At 34.1% G+C, this 25,781-nt stretch overlaps 1 protein-coding gene across 20 annotated transcripts in view; it reads left to right on the forward strand.

The window, feature by feature from the left end:
* Positions 1-11,741, forward strand: part of HDAC9 (histone deacetylase 9) — a 911,202-nt gene extending 899,461 nt beyond the window's left edge. For all 20 annotated transcript variants that reach the window (XM_038557033.1, XM_038557034.1, XM_038557035.1 and 17 more), the window contains one exon: positions 5,521-11,741. In XM_038557033.1, coding sequence (XP_038412961.1) covers positions 5,521-5,560 — 40 coding nt within the window. In that variant the 3' untranslated portion in view covers positions 5,561-11,741. The remainder of the gene's footprint in view (positions 1-5,520) is intronic.
* The last annotated feature ends 14,040 nt before the right edge of the window (positions 11,742-25,781 follow it).

The following is a 25,781-nucleotide window of genomic DNA, read 5'->3' on the forward strand; positions in this document are numbered from 1 at the left end:
TCTTCTGTCACTGCATAACCTGCTGAGCCCACAATGCAGCTAGTCCCTCCAGCTGGTCAACTCATGTCACTAGCCTCAATGCCATGCTCATACCTATGGTGACACCCTTCAGCCACAGAAGCATACTCAAATAATCAAGGCCCACATCTATCCCTGACTCCTCCTGTCAGTAGCTTGCATCATTGGCTCAACTAGCCCCTTCAGTTAAGTACTTATACCCCATCAGCCTAAGTCCCAACACTGGCTTCCACTGCTGTGTGCCTCTGAGAAGGCCTTGCAACTACAGGAGTACATGCCAAGACCCAGGGCTACTGCAGGCAAGTGTGTACACCACCAGCTCCAGCCACCACAGTGGCTGTCCTGGTCCCTAGCTGCTGTACTTGAAGAAGATACTGAGGACCCCAAAATCCCTTGCAGTCACTCTAACACCTCCCCATCCTCCGCCATCACAGTGCTTATGAAAGACTACACAGCTGTCAGTGTTACAGACCTGAGACACTTGAGCCAACTAAATATGATGCCTCCCTGCCCCAGACACAGAGCTACAGGGATCATGAATAATCAGGGAAATCTGACACCACCAAAGGAACTGAGTAAACTTCTAGTAACTGACCCAAGGAAATGGAGATACATGAATTGCCTGAAAAAGAATTAGAAATAATTGTTCTAAAGATACTCAGAAAGTTACAGGAGAATACAAACAATTTAATAAAAATCAGGAAAACAATAAAAGAACAAAATGAGTTCAACAAAGAGACAGAAAACAGAAAATAATCAAAAAAGGTTTGGAGCTGAAGAATACAATAACTGAATTAAAGAATTCAGTACAGAGCTCAACATCATACTGAACCAAGCAGAAGAAAGAATAAATGAAATTGAAGACAGATAGTTTGAAATTATTCAGTCAGAGGAGCAAAAATTAAAAAAAGGAATGAAGAAAGTGTAAGGGATTCATAGGAAACCATTAAGACAATCTATGAATTATTGGAGTCTCAGGAGAAAGTGACAGAAAGTTTATTTAAAGTAATAATGGGGGGCAGCCCGGGTGGCTCAACAGTTTAGCGCCTGCCTTCAGCCCAGGGCCTGATCCTGGAGACCTGGGATCGAGTCTCACATCAGGCTCCCGGCATGAAGCCTGCTTCTCCCTCTGCCTGTGTCTCTGCCTCTCTCTCTCTGTCTCTCATGAATAAATAAATAAAAACAATCTTAAAAGAAAAAGAAAAAATAATAAAGTAATAATGGCTGAACTTCCCAAACCTGAGGAAAGATTTAGATATCCAAGTTTATGAAGCTAATAGGTCAGCCCCAAATTCCAATCCAAAATGATCTTAATAAAATAATAATAATAAAACTGTCTATATTAAAGACAGAAATGTAAAAGTATCGAGAAAAATATCTCATACTGGGGAACTCTTCATCAGACTGAGTGGATTTCTCAACAAAAACCCCGGAAGCCAGGAGACAGTAGGATGATATTTTCAAAATGCTGAAATTAAAAACCTGCCAACCAGATTAGTTTACTTAGCAAAGTTGTCCTTCAGAAATGAAGGTGAGATAAAAATTTTCCCAAAAAACAGAAGCTGAGTTAGTTCTTCATCACAACACCTGCCTTACAAGAAATGCTGAAAGGAGTTCCATAAGCTGAAAAAGAAAGGATAATAATAAGCAACATAAAAACAAAACATGAAAATATTCTCTACACAAGTAAATGTAAGAACACAGAATCAGAATGCCCTAATACTGTGAAATGTTGTGTTAATCACTTAACTCTAGCATAAATTCTAAAGGACACAAGTGTTAAAAATAGCTGTAGCTACAGTAATTCACTAACAGATATATCCCTGAAATTCTAACATGAAAAAAATGTAAGGAGGAAGAGTAAAAGGGTACAGTTTTGCATGTGATCAAAATTAGGTTGTTATCAGCTTACATAGATTTTTATAGATACAAGATGTTTCAAGATTGCCTCAGACTAACCATAAAACAAAGAGCTATGTAGATACACATGAAATAAAGAGAAGGAAATCAAGTATACCGTTCTGAAGAAATATCAATTCAAAATGAAGACATCAAGAGAGAAAGAAAGGAACAAAGGGACTACAAAACAGCCAGAAAGCAATTAACAAAATGGTAATAGTAAGCCCTTAGAGAGAAACAATTATTTTAAATGTAAGTGGATTAAATTCTTCAATCAAAAGGCATAGAGTGGCTAAATGGATTTAAACAAACAAACGAGACCCTTACTGGTTACTGCTTACAAAAGACTACTTCAGTTTTAAGGACACACATAGGCTCAAAGTGAAAGGATGGAAAAAGATATTCTGTGCAAATGGAAACCAAAATAGTAGGAGTAGCATACTTATATCAGAAAAAATAGACTTTGGAAAAAAATAACAAGAGATCAGTTCATCAAGGGAATACAACAATTGTAAATACTTATGCAGCCAACACCATAACCCTTAAATATATTGAGCAAATACTAACAGGCCTGGAAAGCATAATATACAGCAATACAATAATAGTAGGAAACTTCAGTACCCCCACTTTTTCTAATGGATACATCTTCCAGACAAGACAATCAATAAGAAAACATCAGACTTGATCTATACTTTAGACCAAATGGATCTAACAGACATGTACAAAACATTTCATCCAACAGCAGGAAAATACACATTTTACTCAAGTGTACACAGAACATTATCCAGGACAAATCACATGTTATGTCATGAAACAAGTCTTAACAAATTTTAAAAGACTGAACTAATACCAAGTATCTTTTGTGACCACAATACTATGAAATTCAGGACGAATAACAAGAGGAAAACTGGAAAATCCACAAAAATGTGGAAATTAACAGACTCTTGAACAGCTAATGGATCAAGGATAGAAGCAAAAGAAAATCCAAAAAATATATTGAAACAAAAATGGAAACACAATATAACGAAACTTCTGGGATAAAGCAAATGCAGCGTTAAGAGGCAAACTTACAGCAATAAATACCTACCTAAGTACATACATAGATACATACATAATCTACAACAATCCTTATATCTTAAGGAACCTCTAGAAAAAGAACAGACTAAGCCCCAACTTACAATGAAATATTATTCAGCCATAAAAGAGAAGATTCAACCTGGGTGAACCAGAGGGCATTATGCTACATGACATAAGGCAGAGTAAGAAAAATATTTATCTGTATGATCTTATTTATATGTGAAACCTAAAAACTTTGACTTCGGTATGTGTATCAGATGATGGATATTAACTAAGCCTATTATGATAATCATTTCACAGTATATGTAAATCAAACCATCTTGAACTTATACAATGATATATGTCAATTATTTCTGAATAAAACTGGGAAAAGTCCATGTTAAACTTATAGAAACAGAAAACAGAACGTTAGTTACCAGAGGCTAGAAGTTGGGGGAAATGGAGCAGTGTTGGTCAAAAAGTACAAACTTTTGGTTATAAAATGAATAAATTCCAGGGATCTAATGTAAGGAAAGGTGACTAGAGTTACCAATACTCTATTGTATGCATGAAAGTTGCTGTGAGATTAAATCCTGAATATTCTTACCATAACAACAACAACAAAAGGGTATTTATGTGGGGTGAAAGATGTGTTTTTGTGGTAAACATTTTGCAATATATATGTCTATCAAATCATCACATTGCACTTTAAATTTATATAATATTGTATGTCAGGTCTCAAGGCTGGAAAAAATTAGGAAAATTCAGTCTCCATTAGGGTACCTAGTTTGAGGATTCTACACCTGTATTATCCACATATTCTAAGATGTAAATAAGTTTGCATGTTTACATATAAATTATTCTCTTAAATGTTTTCCTTAAGAATTTTCTTCTCAGAATGCAGATCATTTTTGTTTGGAAAGATTTAAATTGAGTATGACTCACTTAAATAGCTTTTATCTTACATAGCAAATCTAAACACTTTCTCACAGTCTCCTTATCCAGTACACTCTTGGGCAGGCTATAACTTCCTAAGAAATGATTTTTTTTTTTTTTGTATTCCACATGGACTCATTTGGAACTCCCTCTTTTGGGTAATGTTAAATAATGAATAGCTGATATTACTCACTCTTTAGAGGATGAGTTAAAATTTTTTTCATTACCATATCATTGATAAAACTTGATTTTAAGATTTTAAATTTATTATAAAAACACTAAGTTAAATGGAAACTACTTAGAGATGCCTAGAAATATTGGCTTTTTTCTTATTATAAATCTATTAAAAATGGCTAAATAGTCCATTTGTCTTCATAAACAGCTGTGTTTTAAAGATGGCATTTTTTTCTAATATGAAAGTAACTCATTATAGAATACTAGCAAGTATAAACTGTATGAAAAAGAAAATGAAAGCCACCTATCTATTATTCCACCACCCAAAGAGAGCCATCATCTAAATATTGTGTTTCCTTAGTTTCCTGTGGTAGCACAGGCATGACTCTGTATCTGTGTGCCATTCACACAATTTTATGCATAGGCTAGATGACAAAGGGACAAATCCAAAATATTAAATAAGTAATGTCTCATAGTGTTTATTACTTACAAGCCAATTTTATTTCCTTTTTTTAAACCTTCATTAACTCTGCTAAGAACATTTTTTCCCCACGTTTTTGAACCTAAAGCCACAGCTTCACAGAAGTGTAGTTAGAACATTAGCAAATTGAAGCATTAGCAAATCACAGAGCTCAGATTCAAAATCAATTCTCTTGTCCTCTCAAAACCTAGTTTTCTTCTCTCAATAATCCAACTACTTCATGTATTTGGATATCTGCTACAATCTGTCCCTTTGACTAAATTAAAAATCATTTTAAAAGTTTGCCTTAAAACACCCTCAGAGTGTTACTAAATTAAGTTTAAGTATCAAGTATAAATTTTCAAGCAATTAGTTTTGGTTTTGCCTGAGCAGAACACCCCACAGATGATGTCGAATAAAAGCTATTTACACACTACCATAGAGCATTTCTTGTAAAAACGTTGGTTCTGTAGCAGCGATTTGCTAATCAAATTCAGAATTTGATTTGAAATGCCTCCGGCAGGCAGCCAATCCAGTTATGAAAGAACAGAAGCAAAAACTAGAGCCCTGGTGAGTCTCCTCCAGAAGCAAGCTGGGTCCTTTGCTCTCATTAGCACACTGGTTCCATAGGAAATCATTGTAATTGCTCCTAAAATAAAATATTATAGTTAATTTTTTCAATAAATTATTGGACCATCCTAGACACAAAACATGTACATTTCAGAATCTAGAATTATAAAATATTTTGACATGTTTTAATATAAACAGGAACATTTCCAATGATTGCTTGGATCTAAAATGTTTTTCCACTTGACATTTGTTTATACTTCCTAGGAAAGAAACTCTATTTATGGATAACTGAATAACACAAATAAACATCAGAGAGAGCTGAAAAATCAGCTTTGATTATGCATGAAAATCTACAATGTCATTGTGTACTCTTATGCCGTATTCTGATTGCCTGTTTATTTTTACAGAACTGCTGGTGAGCCTATGGAAGAGGAGCCAGCCTTGTGAAGTGCCAAGCCCCCCCACCCCCATATTTCCTGTGTGTGACATCATTGTGTATCCCCCCACCCAGCACCCTCAGACATGTCTTGTCTGCTGCCTGGGTGGCACAGATTCGATGTAACATAAACACTGGGCACAAAATTCTGAACAGCAGCTTCACTTGTTCTTTGGATGGACTTGAAAGGGCATTAAAGATTCCTTAAACGTAACTGCTGTGATTCTAAAGTTACAGTAAACCACGATTGGAAGAAACTCCTTCCAGCATACTTTTAATATGCTGGGTGACCCACTCCTAGGCCCAGAGTATGAACTAATAACATCCAGTACAGCATTAGATACTGTTAATTATTATGGATGCTACGACAGCCAGTGAAATTTTGGGCAAAACCTAAGAAATACTCATTCCTGACATTCTGATCAGTTTTTTATTGGGTAATTTTTGTCAGTCTTAAATTGTTTACAGGATTTGCTTTCAGCTATGAACGGATAGCAGTTCCCAACATATTGCAAGGGTTGTTTTGTTTTGTTTGTTTTTTGGCCTTTGTTTTAACACATGATTCAACTCTTGCTAGTAAGAGTTCAAGATGGAGAAACTGGGATGAGGCTTTTTTCAGTGGAATAAACCATGCTAAATCTCAAAGTCCAAATGCCAAAGGAACCTCACATACTGTATGTAATGGTGCAATATTTTATGTCACATTTTTTGAGAAAAATAACCCTATTTCCCTGATATCCCTCTGTGCATCCCCACACATGGAGATTTACAATTGTATTTGAGGATGAGGTCTCCCCCCTCATACATCCCTTGCTCTGATGATAGTAGTTTCAAGCATATGTTCAACATAAGATGGTCTTAATTTTTTCCAAATCCATTAAGAACTTAGTTCTCACTTTTCATCTTTCCTCCATCACATCCTTTCTTCTTACCTTTCATCCTTCCTTCCTATAGAAAAGCTAAAGATTACCCGTAATCTCCCCAATTACTCAGGAGCCTTGAGTATTTCGTGTTTGGGTTTTTTTTGTTTGTTGGTTGGTTGGTTTGTTTTACTTTTCAGGTTAACACGGTTGCTTGGCCTGATGTATTCTTTTAGCTGTGACATCATTGAGGTGAAGCAATGTTACTGAATTTTCTAGATCTTGAAAATGTGTTAATGAAGGCATTGCCTATTTGAAGTCACCTTGAATTGTGTTAACCTTAAAGTTGTGCCTTCCTGTGGAGAAAAGACAAACACAAAAACATAAATTTAACCTTCACACATGTTGCCTTAATGTCAAAGGCTAAAAATAAAGGACATTTATTTCTGAGATTAAAAGCAATTTACTAAATATTAGTAGGTTATGCCCCTACCTCCCAAAATTTTATTTCAATGTATAACTCAAACACCTAAAGATATTGATGTAGAATACCTCACAGTATTTAATATCTGATGATGCTTTTGAAAGAGTTGTTTCTTTTATATATTTTCCTAACTCAAAGGATATATTAAAGCCATAAGTGAAGATTGTCATGCTTTTATTCAGAAATCTGAAAGAAACCTTAATTAAAACAAGGTTTTAGGGAAGGCCATGATATGAAAGATATAGAACAATATGGTTTTAGTTAAAGAGGACTCTAACCTGTAAATCAAAGATGAAAGATCTCACTCAAGTAGAATTATATAACTCCCTTTTGTTATACAGTCAGACCATATTTTTCATGCATTTGGTTTTTTTAGGATTACCATTTTAATTTTAAAGACTTTTATTACATATACAAAAATGGCTCAATACTTGGTTTAACATCTTAGAAATTTGAGACACTCTTTGAAATAGGAAATCTTAAATGGAATGTAATTCAGTATTAGTTAAAAATTAGTTTTATTGCATAAGAGTAAGGTCAATCTAGATTCACAATAGTAATGAATTTTTGCAAAAAAAATATTTTCGAAGAAATTCATGCAATCTTGTTTGCTAGCTCTTGCTATTTTCCATAATTGCTTGAGGAGATTTACTTACAGAAAACCAAATAGTGGAGCCAAAGAAAACACACACACACCTTGACAAGGAAAGTTATATTGTATTTTAATTGGAAATGTAATTGTGACTTTTAAAAATCAACTTCATAATAACAAATCTCTGTTACTACTTTCCATCCTCCCAGATATTTTTTAGATGTTGAATAAGAAAATGAAACAGATTAGTGCAATCATAGTAATTTACTGAAGCTTCCTGTAATAATTTTGCCACATACTTATTATACATAGCCATCAAACTGATAAAGCCAAATCACTAGGACATCTCCATGGTTATTTAGATTTAAAACATGACACATTAATGAGTTAATCACACATCCTTCCATGTGATACTGTACCCAATTGGTTGCAGTTAGGGTCTTTAGGATACCAAGAGGCAGATAAACTATGGAGAGGATTAATCACAGCTGAATGTAGTATTAAGAACAGAATGCCAGTACTTTTTGATTATACCATTACAAGCTATAGGATAGCCTTCAGGGACGGAATGGAGGCTTTTGGAGAATATCAACACTTCTTTTGAAATAGACCAGCACTTTTTGAAAGGGTGGTTTCACTTGGTAATCATTTTCTTCACTTACACACTTAATTTCTATTGCTCATAATAGTAAGAGGTTATTAGAAGAACTCCCCTCTAAACATTATCAGCAACATGTCTTTCTGATCCATACTTTGAAGGCTAAATACATAAGCTTTCTCACAATCTCATAACTTATGCATGATGAATAAAAATGATGACTTTTGAGAAATCAATTAATAAATAATCCCAGGGCTTTGATAAGATTTGATAATAAGTACAAAAAAGAAAATTAAGTTTCTCAATTATGTACTATAATCCAGGGTTAAATATAAAGTTGAAAAACAGACAATTTTATTAGGATAATAAGTAAAATGGACTTCAAGTGATAATTGAGGCTATATAATTATTGCTTAGTAAATGGAAAGAATGTTTTCAAGTGAAATATTTTAAAACATTTTTAACATATTTACATCAATATCAGAGATAGAAATCTGCTTTTAGAGAAAATGGAGATACTCGTGCAAAACTGTTGCAAATCGCATTTCCATAACCAATCACAAGAATTGAAATCTTGCCTTCAGTTTTTACTATAACCCTTTGCAAACTTTCACATACCTCTCACTGAGGATAGGTGAGGCATCTGGCTGGCTCAGTTGGTAGAGCATGTAACTCTTGATCTTGGGGTTGTAAGCTCAACCCCACATTGGGTGTAAAGATTACTTAGAAATAAAACCTTTTAAAAAAAAGAAAAAGAAAACGTGGTGGATTTGAAAGCAGGATGTCTCCTCACACAATTTCAGAAACTGTAGAGCTGGTCTCTCCTAACAGCTTAGTACTATTTTATTTCCAAAGGTCATTCATAAAGCTTTGTGGATTTACTGGATTTCTTCACAGATTCCATATGGAAATAAAATAGAATTATCATGTGGAAAGTCTCCTGGGAGAAAATTTCTCTTCAATCAGGACTTTTATACTTATTTTTTATGCCAGCATCTATGTTTAGGGTGGTTTATTTAAATATTTATTACTATTTATCTTCTGAAAGTTTACACTCAACTTGTCTCAGTGAAAGTATTAAATGTCTAATAGCCACAAAACAAGCCAAAGGTTTCTGTCTTAAAAGCAATTCATTCTGAGCTGGAAATAATCATTTTGTCAGAGTTTGACATTGTCATTTCTAGGGGTATCTATCTTAACATTCTCTTCCTGCTTCAGGAATGAAATGACTTGCTGAAAAATAGGAAAAAGAAAAGAAGTAGGGAAAAACACCTGTTTAACTCTTCCGTAAAGAGGGCATTTTCACTTCCAAAAGAAATGAAAACCAGATTATCTAAGCTAAGAAATGGAGGCATTTTATTGTTGTCTTTAAAACTGATCATCAACATGGTCATGATCTTCATCAAATATCTCTTGTGTTCCCAGAGGACACAATTATATTTTGGTCTCCAGCAGTATTATATACTATTTACTGCCTTTTGAATGAAGTATTAGGTGTATTATATCACCTGAATCAGTACCATCACTAAAATACATAAGTGCCTATCTGTGGCTTCTTTTCTCAGTCATATTTACATTGAAAACCATAGCCCTTGCCTCCTTGATTTTACTCTATCAAATGCCTCACGAAACACAGCATGCTTGTCATATAGTCCAGAGTATAAATTTTTTAGATAAACATGGTATATAGGACTCTAGAACTTGATTTCTCCAAATCAGCTCCAGTCTATGTTTTTTATAATATACATGGCTGGTTTTATATAATGGCTTATGCAACAGCTGAGTCAGTTATAATATGTTGGAAATAGCTGGGTCAGACAATTGAAACTTAGACTGTTGATCTGGGGCTTTTTGGACTTGATCTCAATGATAGAGTAATAGGATTGTAACAATTTCTCAAACCATCTTAATTCTCAAACTGGAACTTTTAGCAAATACGTGATGAATTCACCATACAGGGCCAGTCTTAGTAACCAACAATTTCCTTTCCACTCTTCTTTCCCTTGTCTAACTGCCAATAACAAACTGCCATATCTAAACTATCAGAGTAATTTCTTAAATCTCTATGTTTCCTAAGTAGAAACAACCTCAGCAACTTATATTCTGAGACACTACTAGGTATACTTTGAGTCATGCCAATTTACATAAACTCTAGTATAGATTCTCTTTATCTTCCTTTTTATCTCTTCCTTTTCAAGAGCTACTTGACTTTTTTTTACTATTCTTATTTTAAAATATAGACCCAGTTATTGTGTTTTGGCCTACAGTCTTGGATTTGGCACTTTATTTTATTAATACAGAATTTTTCTTTTGGTCTCAAATGTGGTTTCCCACCATTCTTGGTACTGCCTACTTCTGTTGTACTAGTTATAGCAGTAAGAAGATTATATATACTCTCCATGCCGTTTGGATGATGCCTTTCTGAGTAAACTCAGAAGCATAAACTCTAACCTGAAGAAAAAATGCCAGAGGAGTAATTTTAAATCAATATAATTTGGAAATAAGATATTATTTCCAGACTATTCAAAGAAAATTGGAGTCTTTTATTTTTCTGTTTGGGCCTTAGGCACAATAGAGGCAAATGTTGCAACATCAAATAAAATAAAGGAGGGTCAAATGTTTTGTGGGACAATGTCGTCATGTCCTTTAAGCTTCATGGTTGTGCCCTTTCTTAGAGTTGGCATTTTATGACACTTGATATCTTGCAGCAGCTTCAGGCTGTTGCTTTTATTAACTTAAACTTGAGTAGAAGTGAAGTAATATAACAACTTAGGAATTAAGAATTCTGAGATCTAAAGAGGAATCACACTTTCCTGGGGATGAAAAAAAATGTTTTTAGATAAAAATCTACATATGCTTTTTCTAATTTTAAGATTCTCAAATTTTTCTGGATAAGCAATGTCAGTGTCTATCTCCACAATAGCTGGGTTATATGAAATTGCCCTTTCAGTGGTTGCTAGGCATAAGAAGCATTCTGTTACAAGTGAATGACCATTTTGTAGATTATACCTTGTCAGTTTGTGTCATTTGAAAGCAAATATCCTGATATTTTTAAACAAGGTGGGCAGGGCAGGCAGGAAACGAATATTTATTACTCTCATGATTAAACAACTTTAGACCAGGCTTGTTGATGTGTATGCCAATAATCTGGAGTTTCTGGCTTTGTGTAAAATTAAAATGTCTTTTCTATTGTGGTCTGATATCTGTTTCTGTAATAAGATCAGTTTGTTGTCCTCTGTGCACCAGTGGTTTTGCCCTTAATTTTTTTGGCTAGCATTCACCAAAATCTGTCATCCAGAGCTGCTGAGAAAAATACTTGTTGCCAAACTTCTTTTCTTAAAATTGTGCTGCCAGTGATGTTTTCCCAGATGTGAAAAATAATTATCTAATAAAGGATTAATACCTAATAACAATACCATTGTTGAACATGCTCATGGAATGTTTACCTTCTTTAGGATTCCTTTTTTTGTATTTGAAAATATTGAATGGATAATTCAATGGTGTGTTCCAAATTAATGTCAATGTTGTTAATGTTGTGATTTTCCTTCAAAGAGGATGAAAGATTTCCTTTTGTCTTGTGTTTTCTACTGAATTAGATTTTCCTCTAGTCCTAGTGTGAATAAAAGCTGTTTGAAATAAAAGTGTTCTTATTTGTCTACCTCCTTGGTGTCCACTGCTAGACTCTGAATACTAGATATTTGGCAAGTGTTTGTTGAATAGATAAAATATTAATTATAAGTTACTGTGACATATACTGTTTCACTTTCAAAAACTGAAAGGCTATTGGCAAATAAATCCCCTTTACAAGGGGAAAGGAGAAAAAATGAGTGGGAAATATCAGAAAGGGAGACAGAACACTAGAGACTCCTAACTCTGGGAAATGAACTAGGGGTGGTGGAAGGGGAGGTGGGCGGGGGTTGGGGGTGACTGGGTGACGGCACTGAGGTGGGCACTTGACGGGATGAGCACTGGGTGTTATTCTATATGTTGGCAAATTGAACACCAATAAAAAATAAATTTATTTAAAAATCCCCTTTACAATGTGAGAATTAAAAAAGACGAAAAAGTTGGTTAAAACAGAGTTGCTGTTTGAATGTAATGTGCTGCTCAGGATAACGAATAGCTAACACTGGTTAAGCCCAAACTTGTGCCTGTTACTTTACTGAGCACTGTACCAGAATTACACTATTCATCACTTGAACCCCTACATTATATATTATTACTACCATTTTCAGATGAGGCATGGAGCATAAAAAGATTAACTCATTTGCTTACCCATTGTCACAGATAGTAAGAGATTAGGCTTCAATCCTTATCTATGTCTTTCTAGCTCTAAAGTCTGTCCTCTCTCCAAATGGCATCCGTGATAAGACGAAGATCATATCACGGCATACTAAAGGGATTTTTTTTTTAACTATAAAACTATGACTAACCTTCAGAATAGGCTATATGCTCAGTCTCTGCTAACTTTATGATTTTATTAAATTACCATTTTAAATGGATTTGGTAATTGTGGCTAGGTTTGTACAGTAAGTACAAGTTTCAAAACAGTTCTTTTTTTCCCCCTATTTCAACATCTTTCTTTAATCTAGCCAATAACCCTAAAATGTCTTTGGAATACATATTTCAAAAACTCTTGAAATGTATTCCAAGACCAATACTTATTTCTGTATTTTAGAACCCCCTGTAATGTTTAACGGTCTAAAATATAACTGTTTCCAATGGACAATGGCTTGGATTCCTTCTGGGAAAAGATAGTAATATTTTGTCTAACAGAAAGTAAACTTGAGATGGAGTTAGTGGGTAGAGTCAGTTTCAATGGTAAACACCTTCAGTTTAATCAGATTTATCAAATGGCAAATGTTACTTCATGGTTCTTTGTTTCTTTTAAGTTTCCATGGTGAAAAAAGAGCAATTGAAAATATGAAGTATAAGTAAAAAATGAGACTGAGTGCATTATTTTTTAAAAATAGTTTGTAGTTAAAAATAGAAGACTAAGGAATTTCTTTTACTACTTACACTTTTGGAATTATTTGACTCAGAGTACTTCCAAATATCGCAATTACTCCTCAGCTTGTAATATCAGTATCAATATTAACTTCCACAGGCCTTCCAGTTGACCATAAATGGATGATTCCCCACATATCCTAATAAGTACTTTGGAAAAGACTGATAGTTGTTCTTTCAAATGTCATAAGAATAAGGGAACAAGATTCAGAGAAAGAGTGATTGATTTCCCATTTTTAATATTTAAAAAGCTAGAGATATAATAAAGGAAAGATTGCGTTTACCTTAGATCGAGTCAAATTTTTTGAGTCCTTACTGTTTTTAGGAAAGGAACTTCCTATTGAAAGCTTATATAATACATGTAAAATTTGATACAGTCACATGTATTTTTTGCTTTTTTCCAAGAAATAATAATTCCAAAAAACCAAGATTAAAAAACTTAAGATGTGATAAAGTAAATCAATATAATGATGTTATAAAATTAAGTTAACAAATTAATTATATATATGAAGATTTAATCAGATATGAAAGACTTTATATCCATTTTAAATGAGGTTTTTCCCTTAAGAATCTATATTTTTAGTGTGCTATTTTTAATTTTCCTTCTTTGCTATTTTAGTTGTTTATTTTTAAAATAAATATATTAATAGTTGTCAAACCCTTCACCTGGGCTCTCATTTAAATCTCAAAACACTCCCATAAGAGGAATAATTTAATAGATGAGGAAATGAGTTTAACTGCCAGAAAAAAAGCCTATCTTCTTTACCACTATCCACAAACTTATATTCGATGTAACCAGTATTCACTGAATGCCTACAATATGTTACATGTATTCAGTACTTGTTCTCATAATAGCATGGAAAATAGCAAGAAAATTGGCAGTATGACTATATAAAAGAAATGAAAGCTTCATGAAAATTCCCTTTTATATAGCTACAAAAGAAATACTACCAGCGAATAAATTTGGGATAAGAATTATGTGATACTAAGGCTTAAACAAAATGTGACCTGTCTTTCTCCATCAAATTATGACATAAAGGCAGACATAGAATATGTAGGAGAAATATTTATTCTCTAAATTATATATAATTACATTAACAGGAAGATTTGGGCAAAGATCTATGAAGAGAGTCGATATGATTTAGGGCATTTATTAAAATGTCCCTTTCATCCCTGATGTCTACTATCCCTAATGTCAACATTCAATTAAAAATATATAATTTTGAAAATTAGAAGGAGGACATTAAATTTGTAGAGACCCTAAAAATCCCCTTAGAAATTGCTTTCTAAATTGTAGACATTTGCATTTTTGTCATTATTTCTTTTTTAAAAAAATCAGTTAATTATAATTTCTGTGCATGAAGTCCCAGATAATCATGTTCTTCAATAACCATTTCTGCATTATTTCATTGCCCTTTAATGAAACATAATTTCCAACCTCTTTTACCTTTTAAAGCAGTGATCTTGATAAACAGTACTCTCAGTTCTTTCATCAGAACCCAAATCCTGATAGGCTATACCACTCTCATCAGATACATTTATAGAGGGTCTCTGTGCCATTAAACTATGCTGCCACTTTGAAGTTTGAATTTCCCCAGTTTAAAATTCAGCCCCATACTTAACTAAATGCATTTAACTTCTTTTGTTATGGTTATATGTATGTCTATCTCTCTCAAGACAAGCTATCACACACCGTCAAAAACACTGCTTTGCAATTAGTGAATATTACATAAGGATTGCTAGATACGATGAAATAGTTCCTTCTAGTCATTACTCCTTTAAGCTCAATGGAAAGTGAATAGAAAAGTATATGATGTGCTATAAAATCACTGTCCTTTCTCTTGGGATCAAGCCAAGTCAGGTATATAGAGCTTTTAGAAACTATTTCAAAAGCAGCCAAGTATATAAATCTTGTTTACTCTCAAGTTTGATTGATGTATTCCTAGAGTATTCCCAGAGAAGAAAATGCAGCACCAGAAATCCAGACTTTTGGTCTCTAGACCCATTTCTACCATGAACTAGCTTGTGATACTGGGTAAATTCATTATCTTTTCATGGCCTTAATTTCTTTTTTCCCTTTAATACTGTGAAAGTTAAACATTATACTTCTGTCATTTTAGGGAAATTATATGTTATATTTCTATTATTCTAGTGGTTACTTATATTATTAAAATGCCCACTTGACTTAACGTCACTTAGTCTTAATCATCCATCTCTACTTTCCCTTTACAGAATACATGAGCCTTAAATTGCATTGATTTCCATATACCTTATTTTATTTTGTCTTATTATTGTCTACTTTTAATTTCTCTTTTTTTTTAAAGATTTTATTTATTTATTTATTTATTCATGAGAGACAGAGAGAGAGAAAGAGAGGCAGAGACACAGGCAGAGAGAGAAGCAGGCTCCATGCAGGGAGCCTGATGTGGGAATCAATCCCCGGACTGGGGATCATGCCCTGGGCCAAAGGCAGGCGCCAAACCGCGGAGCCACCCAGGGATCCCCTTTCTCTTTGTTTTTGAATTTTGATTTCATTTATAACAATTATTGTTTTAATACAGTGATTATTAATATTTTCTATTTGCAACAAAAATAATAATAATGTCAGTACTTATTGAGATTTCATTATGTTTACCAAACTTGTTGCTCAATGATTTTGCTTGCATTCCATTTCTCTCTTCTTTCAGACTTGGAGAGAGTAATGTTCTCTTACTTTCTCTGTCTGAAATATATTGTTTTGACCCCACTCTTAAATAATATGTTGGCTGAGTATAAAATTCTGGAGGCCAGCTGGTCTTCATGCAGATTCAATGGCAGGGCCACAGCGGTGGGGCTGAGGGGTCCTCTGATCACTCCCTGGCCTTGGGTGTCACAGCTGCACTGGATTCTGAGGGCTGTTGACTCCCTGCAACTTGGGCAAGCAAGAGAACAAATCGTCTGAAGATTTTCACCTTTTATTTTTAGTGATTGCATACAGCGGCATTTTATAGCCAATGATTGTGGTTTCAAGTTTATTTTAATCTGTAGCAAAGCTTTGTAATGATTTTCTAATCTGTTTCTGAGTACTCTGTAGCCCTGCATTATGAGGCACCTACCTTCATTTTGCTAATGCTTACTCTGAATAAAAGTTTTTCCTTGAAAAAAAAAAAAAAAAACCTCTTCTGAACACTGAATTTGGCCTGTTGTACATAGCCTATACCAAGTGCTGGATTGAGCCTCTCTTTAATAAGGAAAAACAAAGACATGGTACACATTCCAGGGCTAAATATTAATTGCTTGGCATTCTGTATGTATATACTAGTGAAACATATTTAATGATTTAAATTTCTTATTGAATCTGCTTTCTTTTGTAGCCATCTAGGAAACTGTATTTTTGGAAGATATTTGAAATTATGTAATTCTTGAATAAAATGTTTTTCAAAAAAAAATTCTATAAAATTCTAGGTTGCAAATTTTATTTTTCTCAGCACAAAGATAACATCATTTTATTGTATTCTTACCTCTACTTTAACTACCAACATGTCTGTATTCATCTTTGAAAGTGATTTCTTTTTTCCCTCTAGATCTATTAAGATCATCTCTGTAAGAAGGTGTGATCTTTTTGTTTATCCTGCAATGGACTTGTATTTCTTAAATATGAAAATTAAATTCATTTTTCTAAGATTTTATTTATTTATTCACGAGAGACCCAGAGAGAGAGAGAAAGAGGCAGAGATACAGGCAGAGGAGAAGCAGGCTCCATGCAGGGGACGTGGGACTCAATCGCAGGTCTCCAGGACTTGCGTGGGAGGTCCTGACGTGGGACTCAATCGCAGGTCCCCAGGATCACACCCTGGGCTGAAGGTGGCGCTAAACCACTGAGCCCCCTGGGCTGCCCTGAAAATTAAATTCTTTACTCTAAGTATTTTAAATTATTTATGATTGAGAGTAGCCCCCTCAATCTTCTGTTTCTTTCTTCTCTAACTCTTTGGATATAACTCTTCTTAGATCCAGATTGATAGGCCTCACCATACTTTTTGTCCCTAATCTTGCCTTTTACATTTTCCATCATGCTGTCTTTTTATGCTGCCCTCTGCAAAATTTTCTCTAATCTTCCAGGTCTAATTTTATGCATTTCCATCATATGAAGTTCAACTTTCACAGCCCATGTTATTCATTTTAAAAGATATATTCATTATTACTCAGCCATTAGAAAGGACAAATACCCACAATTTGCTTCGACCTGGATAGAACTGGAGGGTATTATGCTGAGTGAAGTAAGTCAATCAGAGAAGGACAAACATTATATGGTCTCATTCATTTGGGGAATATAAAAAATAGTGAAAGGGATTAAAGGCAAAAGAAGAGAAAATGAGTGGGAAATATCAAAGAGGGTGACAGAACATGAGAAACACCTAACTCTGGGAAATGAACAAAGGGCAGTGGAAGGGGAGGTGAGTGGGGTGTTGGGGTGACTGGGTCATGGGCACTGAGGGGGGCACTTGACAGGATGAGCACTGGGTGTTATACTATATGTTGGCAAATTGTACTCCAATAAAAAATATACCAAAAAAAAGATATATTCACTTCTTTTTAAATACTCTGTTGTCCTGGTGTCTTATATTCTTATTGCTCAGACTTTTTGTTTTATATTTTAATTATTTTCTACACATTTAATTTACAGTGTCTATCAGAGTTGTCTATGATCTTAGGTACTAAAGTATTGCTTAAATTGGTTTATTTATTCTTTTGAAAATGTTTTATTGTGAATTCACATTCAGTGGGCTTTTACTTGTGGGAAATTCCATGTTACCTTGATTGAGGGGCAGTTTTGGATTTTCTTCTGGCATGGATCTCAGGAGTTTTACTATGTAGGACCATTTTGATGTTCATTTTGCTGCTTATAGGTTCTTTAACCTTATAACTAATAAGAGTTGAAATCTCAAATCCATGTACAAGCTTATCAATCATCAAACTTTTTTCTCACCCTGTGTCTGCAAAGAAACTACAGCTTCCTTGTCATTCTGCTGTCCATGGGCAAATGTATTTTTTAGTCTACACTACTACTTAGTGGGTCAGGCTTTCAAGGATCCACCCTAATTGTGAGCATGTGTGTGCTGGATGGGTTTCTCAGTTCCAGTTTTCTGCCTCAGTTCAACTCCTGTCTCTGCATAGGTCTGAAAACATAAGCCCTTGGGTTCCTTACATTGGCAAATCCCTACAACCTTATCCCAAGCTCTGGCAGTATCATCTTTCCCACTGGCCACTCTTACTTTCAGTGCCTTCTTCCTGTCTGGTACTTGGAGGTTTCACTGGCCTGGTGAATTTATCTATATATATAAAAGAAATTCACACCTAGTTTTTCTTGATTCTTATGGCAGAAGTGCTACAGTTTAACTCATCCCTCACACTGACAGTACTGAGAATGGTCTCAGGCTCTATGAAATAAGAGCACTGGGTATCTAATCTCTATAGTTCTATTTAACTCTAATATCCCATGAATTCTTCATGTGCATGAAATTGACACTTTTGTATCTGAAATTGCTGGTCATTCCACTGCTTAAGGGAGCTCCTCACTCTGGGTGATTAGAGTTACTGCTGTAAGAGTTTCTCACGACCTAAAATAAGAGTCTGAAGACTACTTCAAAAGAGGAAGTTAGAAGCACTTATGCTATCTGCAGAGATTTAACTATTACTGGTGATTTGCTCTTTCTTGGACCCTCTGAAACTACCTCTGACAGTGCAGTGCTGGTAGTCCATCTTTGAGTTGTATGTGCTTAATCTCACTGTTGGTAGCAAATGTGAAGAGGAAGGAATTGTAGTGAGTTCCACTTGTCTGAACCTTAGAAGTAAGGCTAGGGTTACATGGACATCATTTTCTTGTCTCTCAAAACATGACAGGGAAATAGATACCCGTCATATGTCAGAGAGTGAAAGATTTGGGCTAATGCTTGGCAGGAACATACAGAGCTGAGGTTTCATTTCTTTGCTCTCTAGTACATACTGTGGCCATGTTAAAGTTCAGGCTTCACATTCCTTTCTGGTGAAAAAGGGATTTAATGAATATGCTACATGTTCTTCTAGCTGCTAAATGGCATGCATCTTCCTCTCATTTTGACTACCCCTTTTTGAATACCTTGGATATATTGTGCATGAGTATCTTTGTAACTAAAAATTACTTATTGAGAAGGAAGAGGAATCATTGCTGTGGGACAAAAACATTTTCCCTCAAAAAAGAATGTACAAGCACACAAAAAAGATGTGGGATTTTTATGAATCATATCCTGTAATTTTTCACTTTTTTCCAGCTACCTCCTTCTTAGAACAGAATCCAAGAAAACCAAAGAAAACTATTTGTACTGTGAGCAAAAATTTTGCCAAATTGAATTACATAATTCATCTAGCAGATTTGATGAGTTCCTGGATGCAATTTGCAAATTTGCATTTTGGGCACAAGGAAATAATGCATTTGTTATATATGAAAAAACACAGTGCTTATTACAAAACCATATTTTGTAACTGCTCAGGAATGTCTCTGTATATATGTATAGTATATATACTTAGACATGAAACGTGGCTATTTATCATATGTACTTCAGGATATTTGACAGTGAACAGAGTGAACTATGGAATCAAGTTTATGAATTATTAGAAATTAATTATTTTTATAAAATCATGAATAAATTATTAAATATATTAATTAACATGATCAACTTTCAAAGCTGGAAAGGATGTATCATACTTGGATTCAGTGTACATTATCCCTATTTCTTAAAATTAACATTCTCAATTATAGGGGGGGTAGGGTCAGCAAGACGTTGGACTAGGAAGCTCTTGGGCTTCATTCCCTTATTGAATTATCAAATAAACATCCTCAGACTGACTAAAATAACTTAACAGGTACTCTGAAAAACTGCTAAAAATTACAACAACCAAGCAAATGCCCAATCAAGAAAAAGCCACAGAAACGTAGTTAATTTTCTGATACTTTCATTCACCTTTGCCTCAGCTGCTTCATGTCTTTGCAGAATTCTCTGCAGGTCAGGACAAAGTGGCTTATCTTGGTCTGCTCAGACTGCTATAACAATATCTCTTGGTAGTTTAAGAAACAGACATTTATTTCTCACAATTCTGGAGGCTGGGAAGTCTGAGATCAGGTCACCGATATGGTTGGGTTTTGGTGAGAACCTTCTTCCTGACTTGAAGATGGCTGCCTTCTTACTATAAACTCATCAGGGGGTTAAATAACCTCTATTTAAGAGGAAGCTCTGCTGTCTCTTCTTTTTCTTATAAGAGCACTAATTTTATCATGAAGTCTCTACCTATATGACCTATATAATCTGAATCTAAATACCACCCAAAGGCTTCAATTCCTAATACCATTGCACTGGAGGTTGAATTCCTAACCTTTTGGGAGAGGTGTACATTCAGTCCATAACAGGGCCAATTCCTTGTTCCCTCCCTTGGGCTGGAAAGAGCACAGAGAAAACTAAAGTTTTGACAATGTAAAAGGATCAAACTCCCCAATCAAAATATATGCATTGGTGAAATGGGTTACAAGAAACAGGATCCACCTATGAGCTGTCTATATGAGACACATTTTATTTTACTTAAAAAATTTTTAATTAAAGTTTAGTTGACACACAATGTTGCATTAGTTTCAGGTGCACACATAGTGATTTGACAAGTCTCTGCTATGCTTATCACAAGTGCAGCTACCATCTGTCACCATAGAATGCTATTATACCATTGCCTAAATTCCCTATACTGTACCTCTCATATCCATGTCTTTTTAATCTCTCAGCCCCTCCCCCGCCACTGCTTCACCCATTTTCCCCATCCCCACAACCCTCTCTGCTATAGCAGCCATCAGTTTGTTCTCTGTATTTATGGGCCTGTTTCTGCTTTTTGTTTATTTGTTTATTTTTTAGATTCCCCATATAAATGAAATCATATGGTATTTTTCTTTCTCTGTACTGATTTCATGTGGAATAATACCTTTTGGTCCATCTATGTTGTCACAAATGGACTGAGTAATATTTTTATAACTGAGTAATATTCCTATATATATATATATATATATATATATATATATATATATATATATCACATCTATTCATCAATCTATGGACAGTTGGGCTGGTTTTATATCTTGGCTATTGTAAATAATGCTGCAATAAACATAAGGATGCATATATCTTTTCAAATTAGTGTTTTGATTTACTTTGGGTAAAGATCCAGTAGTGGAATTACCAAATCATATGGTATTTCCCTTTTTAATTTTTTGAGGAACCTCCATACAGTTTTCCAGTGTCTGTATCAATTTGCATTCTCACCAATAGTGCATGAGCATTCCTTTTTCTCTCTACATCCTCACCAACAGTTATTTCTCATCTTTTTGATTCTAGCCATTCTGATAGGTGTAAGGTGATATCTCTTTATGTTTTTGATTTGCATTTCCCTGATGATTATAAGAAAAAGATGCTGAGCATCTTTTCATGTATCTGTTGGCCATCTGTATGTCTTCTTTGGAAAAATGTCTATTTAGGTCCTCTGCCCATTTTTTAATGAGATTATTTGTGATTTTTTGGCTTTGAGTTGTATCGGTTTTTGTATGTATTTGGGATATTAATGCTTTATCTGATATATTATTTGCGAGTATTTCCTCCCATTCAGTAGGATGCCTTTTCATTTTGTTGATGATTTCCTTATGCAAAAGTTTTTTTATTTTGGTGTAGTCCCAATAATTTACTTTTGCTTTTGTTCCCCTTGCCTGAAGAGACATATCTAAAAAAATGTTGCTAAGATTATTGTCAAAGAAATCACTGCCTTACTTCTAGGAATTTTATACTTTCAAATCTCACTTTTAGGTCTTCAATCTATTTTATTTTTGTGTATGGTCTAAGAAAGTGGTCCAGTTTCATTCTTTTGCATATAGCTGTACAGTTTTCCCAGAACTATTGAAAAGTCTACCTTTTCCCCATTGTATCTTCTTACCTCCTTTGTCATAGATTAATTGGGCATATAAGCAGGAGTTTATTTCTGGGCTCTTTATTCTGTTCCATTGATCTATGCATCTGTTTTTGTGCCATTATCATACTGTTTTGATTACTACAGCTTTCTAGTGTGCCTTGAAATCTGGGATTGTGATACCTCCAGCTTTGTTCTTTCTCAAAATTGCTTTGGCTATTCAGAGCCTTTTGTGGTTCCATACAAATTTTAGTATTATTTGTTCTAGTTCTATGGAAAACACTGTTGATATTTGGATAGGGATTGCACTGTTAAGTGGACATTGCTTTGAGTTGTATGGACATTTTAACAATATTAATTCTTCCAACCCACGAGCATGAAATATCTTTCCATCTGTTTGTGTCATTTTCAGTTCAAGGGACACATTTTAGATCTAAGGACACACATAGGCTGAAAATGAAAGGATAGGAAAAGATATCTTGTGCAAATAGCAACCTAAAGAGGGCAGATAAGTCTGAAGGCAGGAAAAAACTGATGCCCCCATGTGAAGGCAGTCAGGCAGAAAAAAATGCCTCTCACTCATCGAAGGGTTCTTTTTGTTCTATTTAGGCCTTCAACTGATTTGATGAGGCCCATCCAAACTACGGAGGACAATCTTATTTTTTCAGTCTACTGATTCATATGTTCATTGGAAATATCCTCATGAACATACCAGAACAATGATTGACAAAATGCCTGGACACCATGCAGCCCAGTCAAGATGACACATAAATTAATCACATTTTCACTGGCTAAAGACTGAAAACTTTTCTTCGTAAATTAGGAACAATGATGTCCACTTTTACCACTTTGATTCAATGTATTACTGGAAATACTAGCCGGAGCAACTAGGCAAGAAAAAGAAATAAAGACACTCAGACTCAAAAGGAATATATTAAAATTATATCTGGTCATAGATGACAGGATCTGATATGCAGAAAACCCCAAAGGTTCCACAAAACCTGTAACACCTACTAAACAAATTCAGCACAGTTGAAGGACTAACCAAAATCAGTTGTATTTTATACACTAACAATGAACAATTCAAATCAACATTTTAAAAATAATTTTACTTACAAGAGCATCAAAATGAATAAGTTGCATAGGAATAAACCTAAGCAAGTAAATGAAATATTTGTGTACACTGAAAACTACCAAACATTTCTGGAAGGAATTAACGAACACACAAATAAAAGGTTCTAGGAAAAGAATGACATCCAGTGTTCATGGATTGGGCTTAATATGGTTAAGATGTCAATAACAGCTAGAGCAATCTACATATTCAGTGCAATTCCTATCAAATCCTAATGAATTTTTCTTTTTGCAGAAAAGAAAAATATATCCTAAAATTCCTTTGGAATTTCAGGGGATCTTGAAAGGCAAAATAATTTTGGAAAAGAAAAAAGTTGAGTTTAACATTTCCTGAAATCAAAACTTACTACAAGGTTATGATAATTAAAAAACAGTGGTACAGGCATGATGGGACATATAGATCAATGGAATAGGATTGCACCCAGAAATAAATCCTCACACATTTGGACAATTGATTTTTGACAAGGGTACAAGTCCTTTCAAAAAAGGATGGACAATATTTCCAAAAAATGGTACCAAGAAAATTGGATAGCCACATGCAAAATAAATAAATGAATGAAGTTGGACCCCTACCATACATCATATGTGAAAATGAACACAAAATGGATTAAGACCTAAACTTAAGAGCTAAACCTATAAAACTCTTAGAAGAGAAGAAAAGGAAAAAACCTTTGTGATGTTGGATTTGACAATGATTTCTTGGATATGGTACTAAAATCATAGACAATAAGAGAAAAAATTGTTAAGATGGACTTTATCAAAATTAGTAACTTTTGCTCATCAAGGGACACTATCAACAGAGTGAAAAAACAAATCATGGAATGGGGAGAAAACATTTGCAACTCCTGTAACTAATATGGAATTAATATCCAGATTATATAAAGAATCCTACAACTCAACAGCCAGAAACAGAACAAATTTTTTAAATATATGGAAAGATGTTCAATATCACTTCTCATCAGATAAATGCAAATTAAAACAAACACCCATTTGGATGGCTGTCATAAAAAAAAAAAAAAAACAGAACAAAAAAACAAAACATAACAAGTGTTGGCAAGGATGAGGAGAATTTGGAACCCTTATGCATTACTGATGGGAATGTAAAATAGCACAGCCACTATGGAAAACAGTTTGACAATTCTTCAAAAATTAAACATAGAATTACCAGATGATACAGTAATACCAGTTCTGGGTATGTATCCAAGAGAATTCAAAGTTGAGATATTGGTACACTCATGTTCATAGAGATATTATTTGCAATAGCCAAAAGGTGGAAGAAACCCATGTGTCCATTGACAGATGAATGGATAAACAACAAATAGACATACAATGGACTATATTTCAGCCTAAAAGAAATGAAATTTTGATACATGCTACAATATGGATGAAACTTGAATTCATTTTGCTAAATGAAATAAGCTAGTCACAAAAAGAAAAATATATGATCCCATATATGAGGTTCCTAGAGTGGTCAAATTCTTAGAAACAGAGGTCGAATGGTGCTTTCCAGGATCTGAAGAGAGGGGTAAGTTAGTATTTAAAGAGTACAGGTTTCAGTTGGAGAAGGTAAAAAAATTCTGGTGATGGACAGTGGTGGTGGTTGCATGGCAATGTGAATATACTTAATGTCACAGAACTGATATTTAAAAGTTAAAGTGGTAAATTTTATATTGTATATATTTTACTATAATAGAAAATATTCTAAATTTTTCCTAAAACTTTTGGGAAAAGTTCAGAGATGAAGGAGTCTTCACAGTGAGAAACTGTGGCTGGACACATTTGAAAGAATATTGGTCAATAGCTCATTAATGTAATAGTTGGGATGGCTGGGTGGCTCAGCGGTTGAATGCCTGCCTTAACCTAGGGCGTGATCCCGGAGTCCCAGGATCGAGTCCCTCATCGGGCTCCCTGCATGGAGCCTGCTTATCTCTCTCTGCCTATGACTCTGCCTCTCTCTCTGTGTCTCTCATGAGTAAATAAATAAAAATAAAATCTTAACAAATATATAATATTAATATATATTTATATAATATATTTATAATATACAATAAATTTATAATATACAATATATTTATATATAATAAATATATATTATATTATGTACTATAAATGTATTATAAATTTGTTATAAATATATAAATACATGATATACAAATAAATACATAATACATTAATATATAATATATTAATATATTATGTAATATATCATAAATAAATTAATAGTATATATATTTATATATATAAAATAGTTAACTTCTAGCTTCACTCTTCCAAGTGAATTTAACATGCAAATGTAACATGCTGGACTAAGAGTTCTGAAGGTGATAGTGCAAATGTTTTATTCCAATATTCACAAAAAAACAATACTATTGTTTATTACACCATTATTTTACACAAAATACATATAAGCGTTACAAAGTTCTATGTACATAACACTGTGAAAATAAATAAAGCAAATATCTTTCTTGCATAGTGTAATGCTTGACATTAGCCTTTGACAATAGTATTTAAATGCTGGACTTAAGCATTTGATTGCTGAAGCGCCCATTGCAAAATATATCCATCTTAAATAGATGTATTGCCAGGTGTATGAAACAGCTACTAACAAAGC

The sequence above is a fragment of the Canis lupus genome, chromosome 14, assembly GCF_011100685.1.
Source record: "Canis lupus familiaris isolate Mischka breed German Shepherd chromosome 14, alternate assembly UU_Cfam_GSD_1.0, whole genome shotgun sequence".
In the NCBI taxonomy this organism is placed as follows: Eukaryota; Metazoa; Chordata; class Mammalia; order Carnivora; family Canidae; genus Canis; species Canis lupus.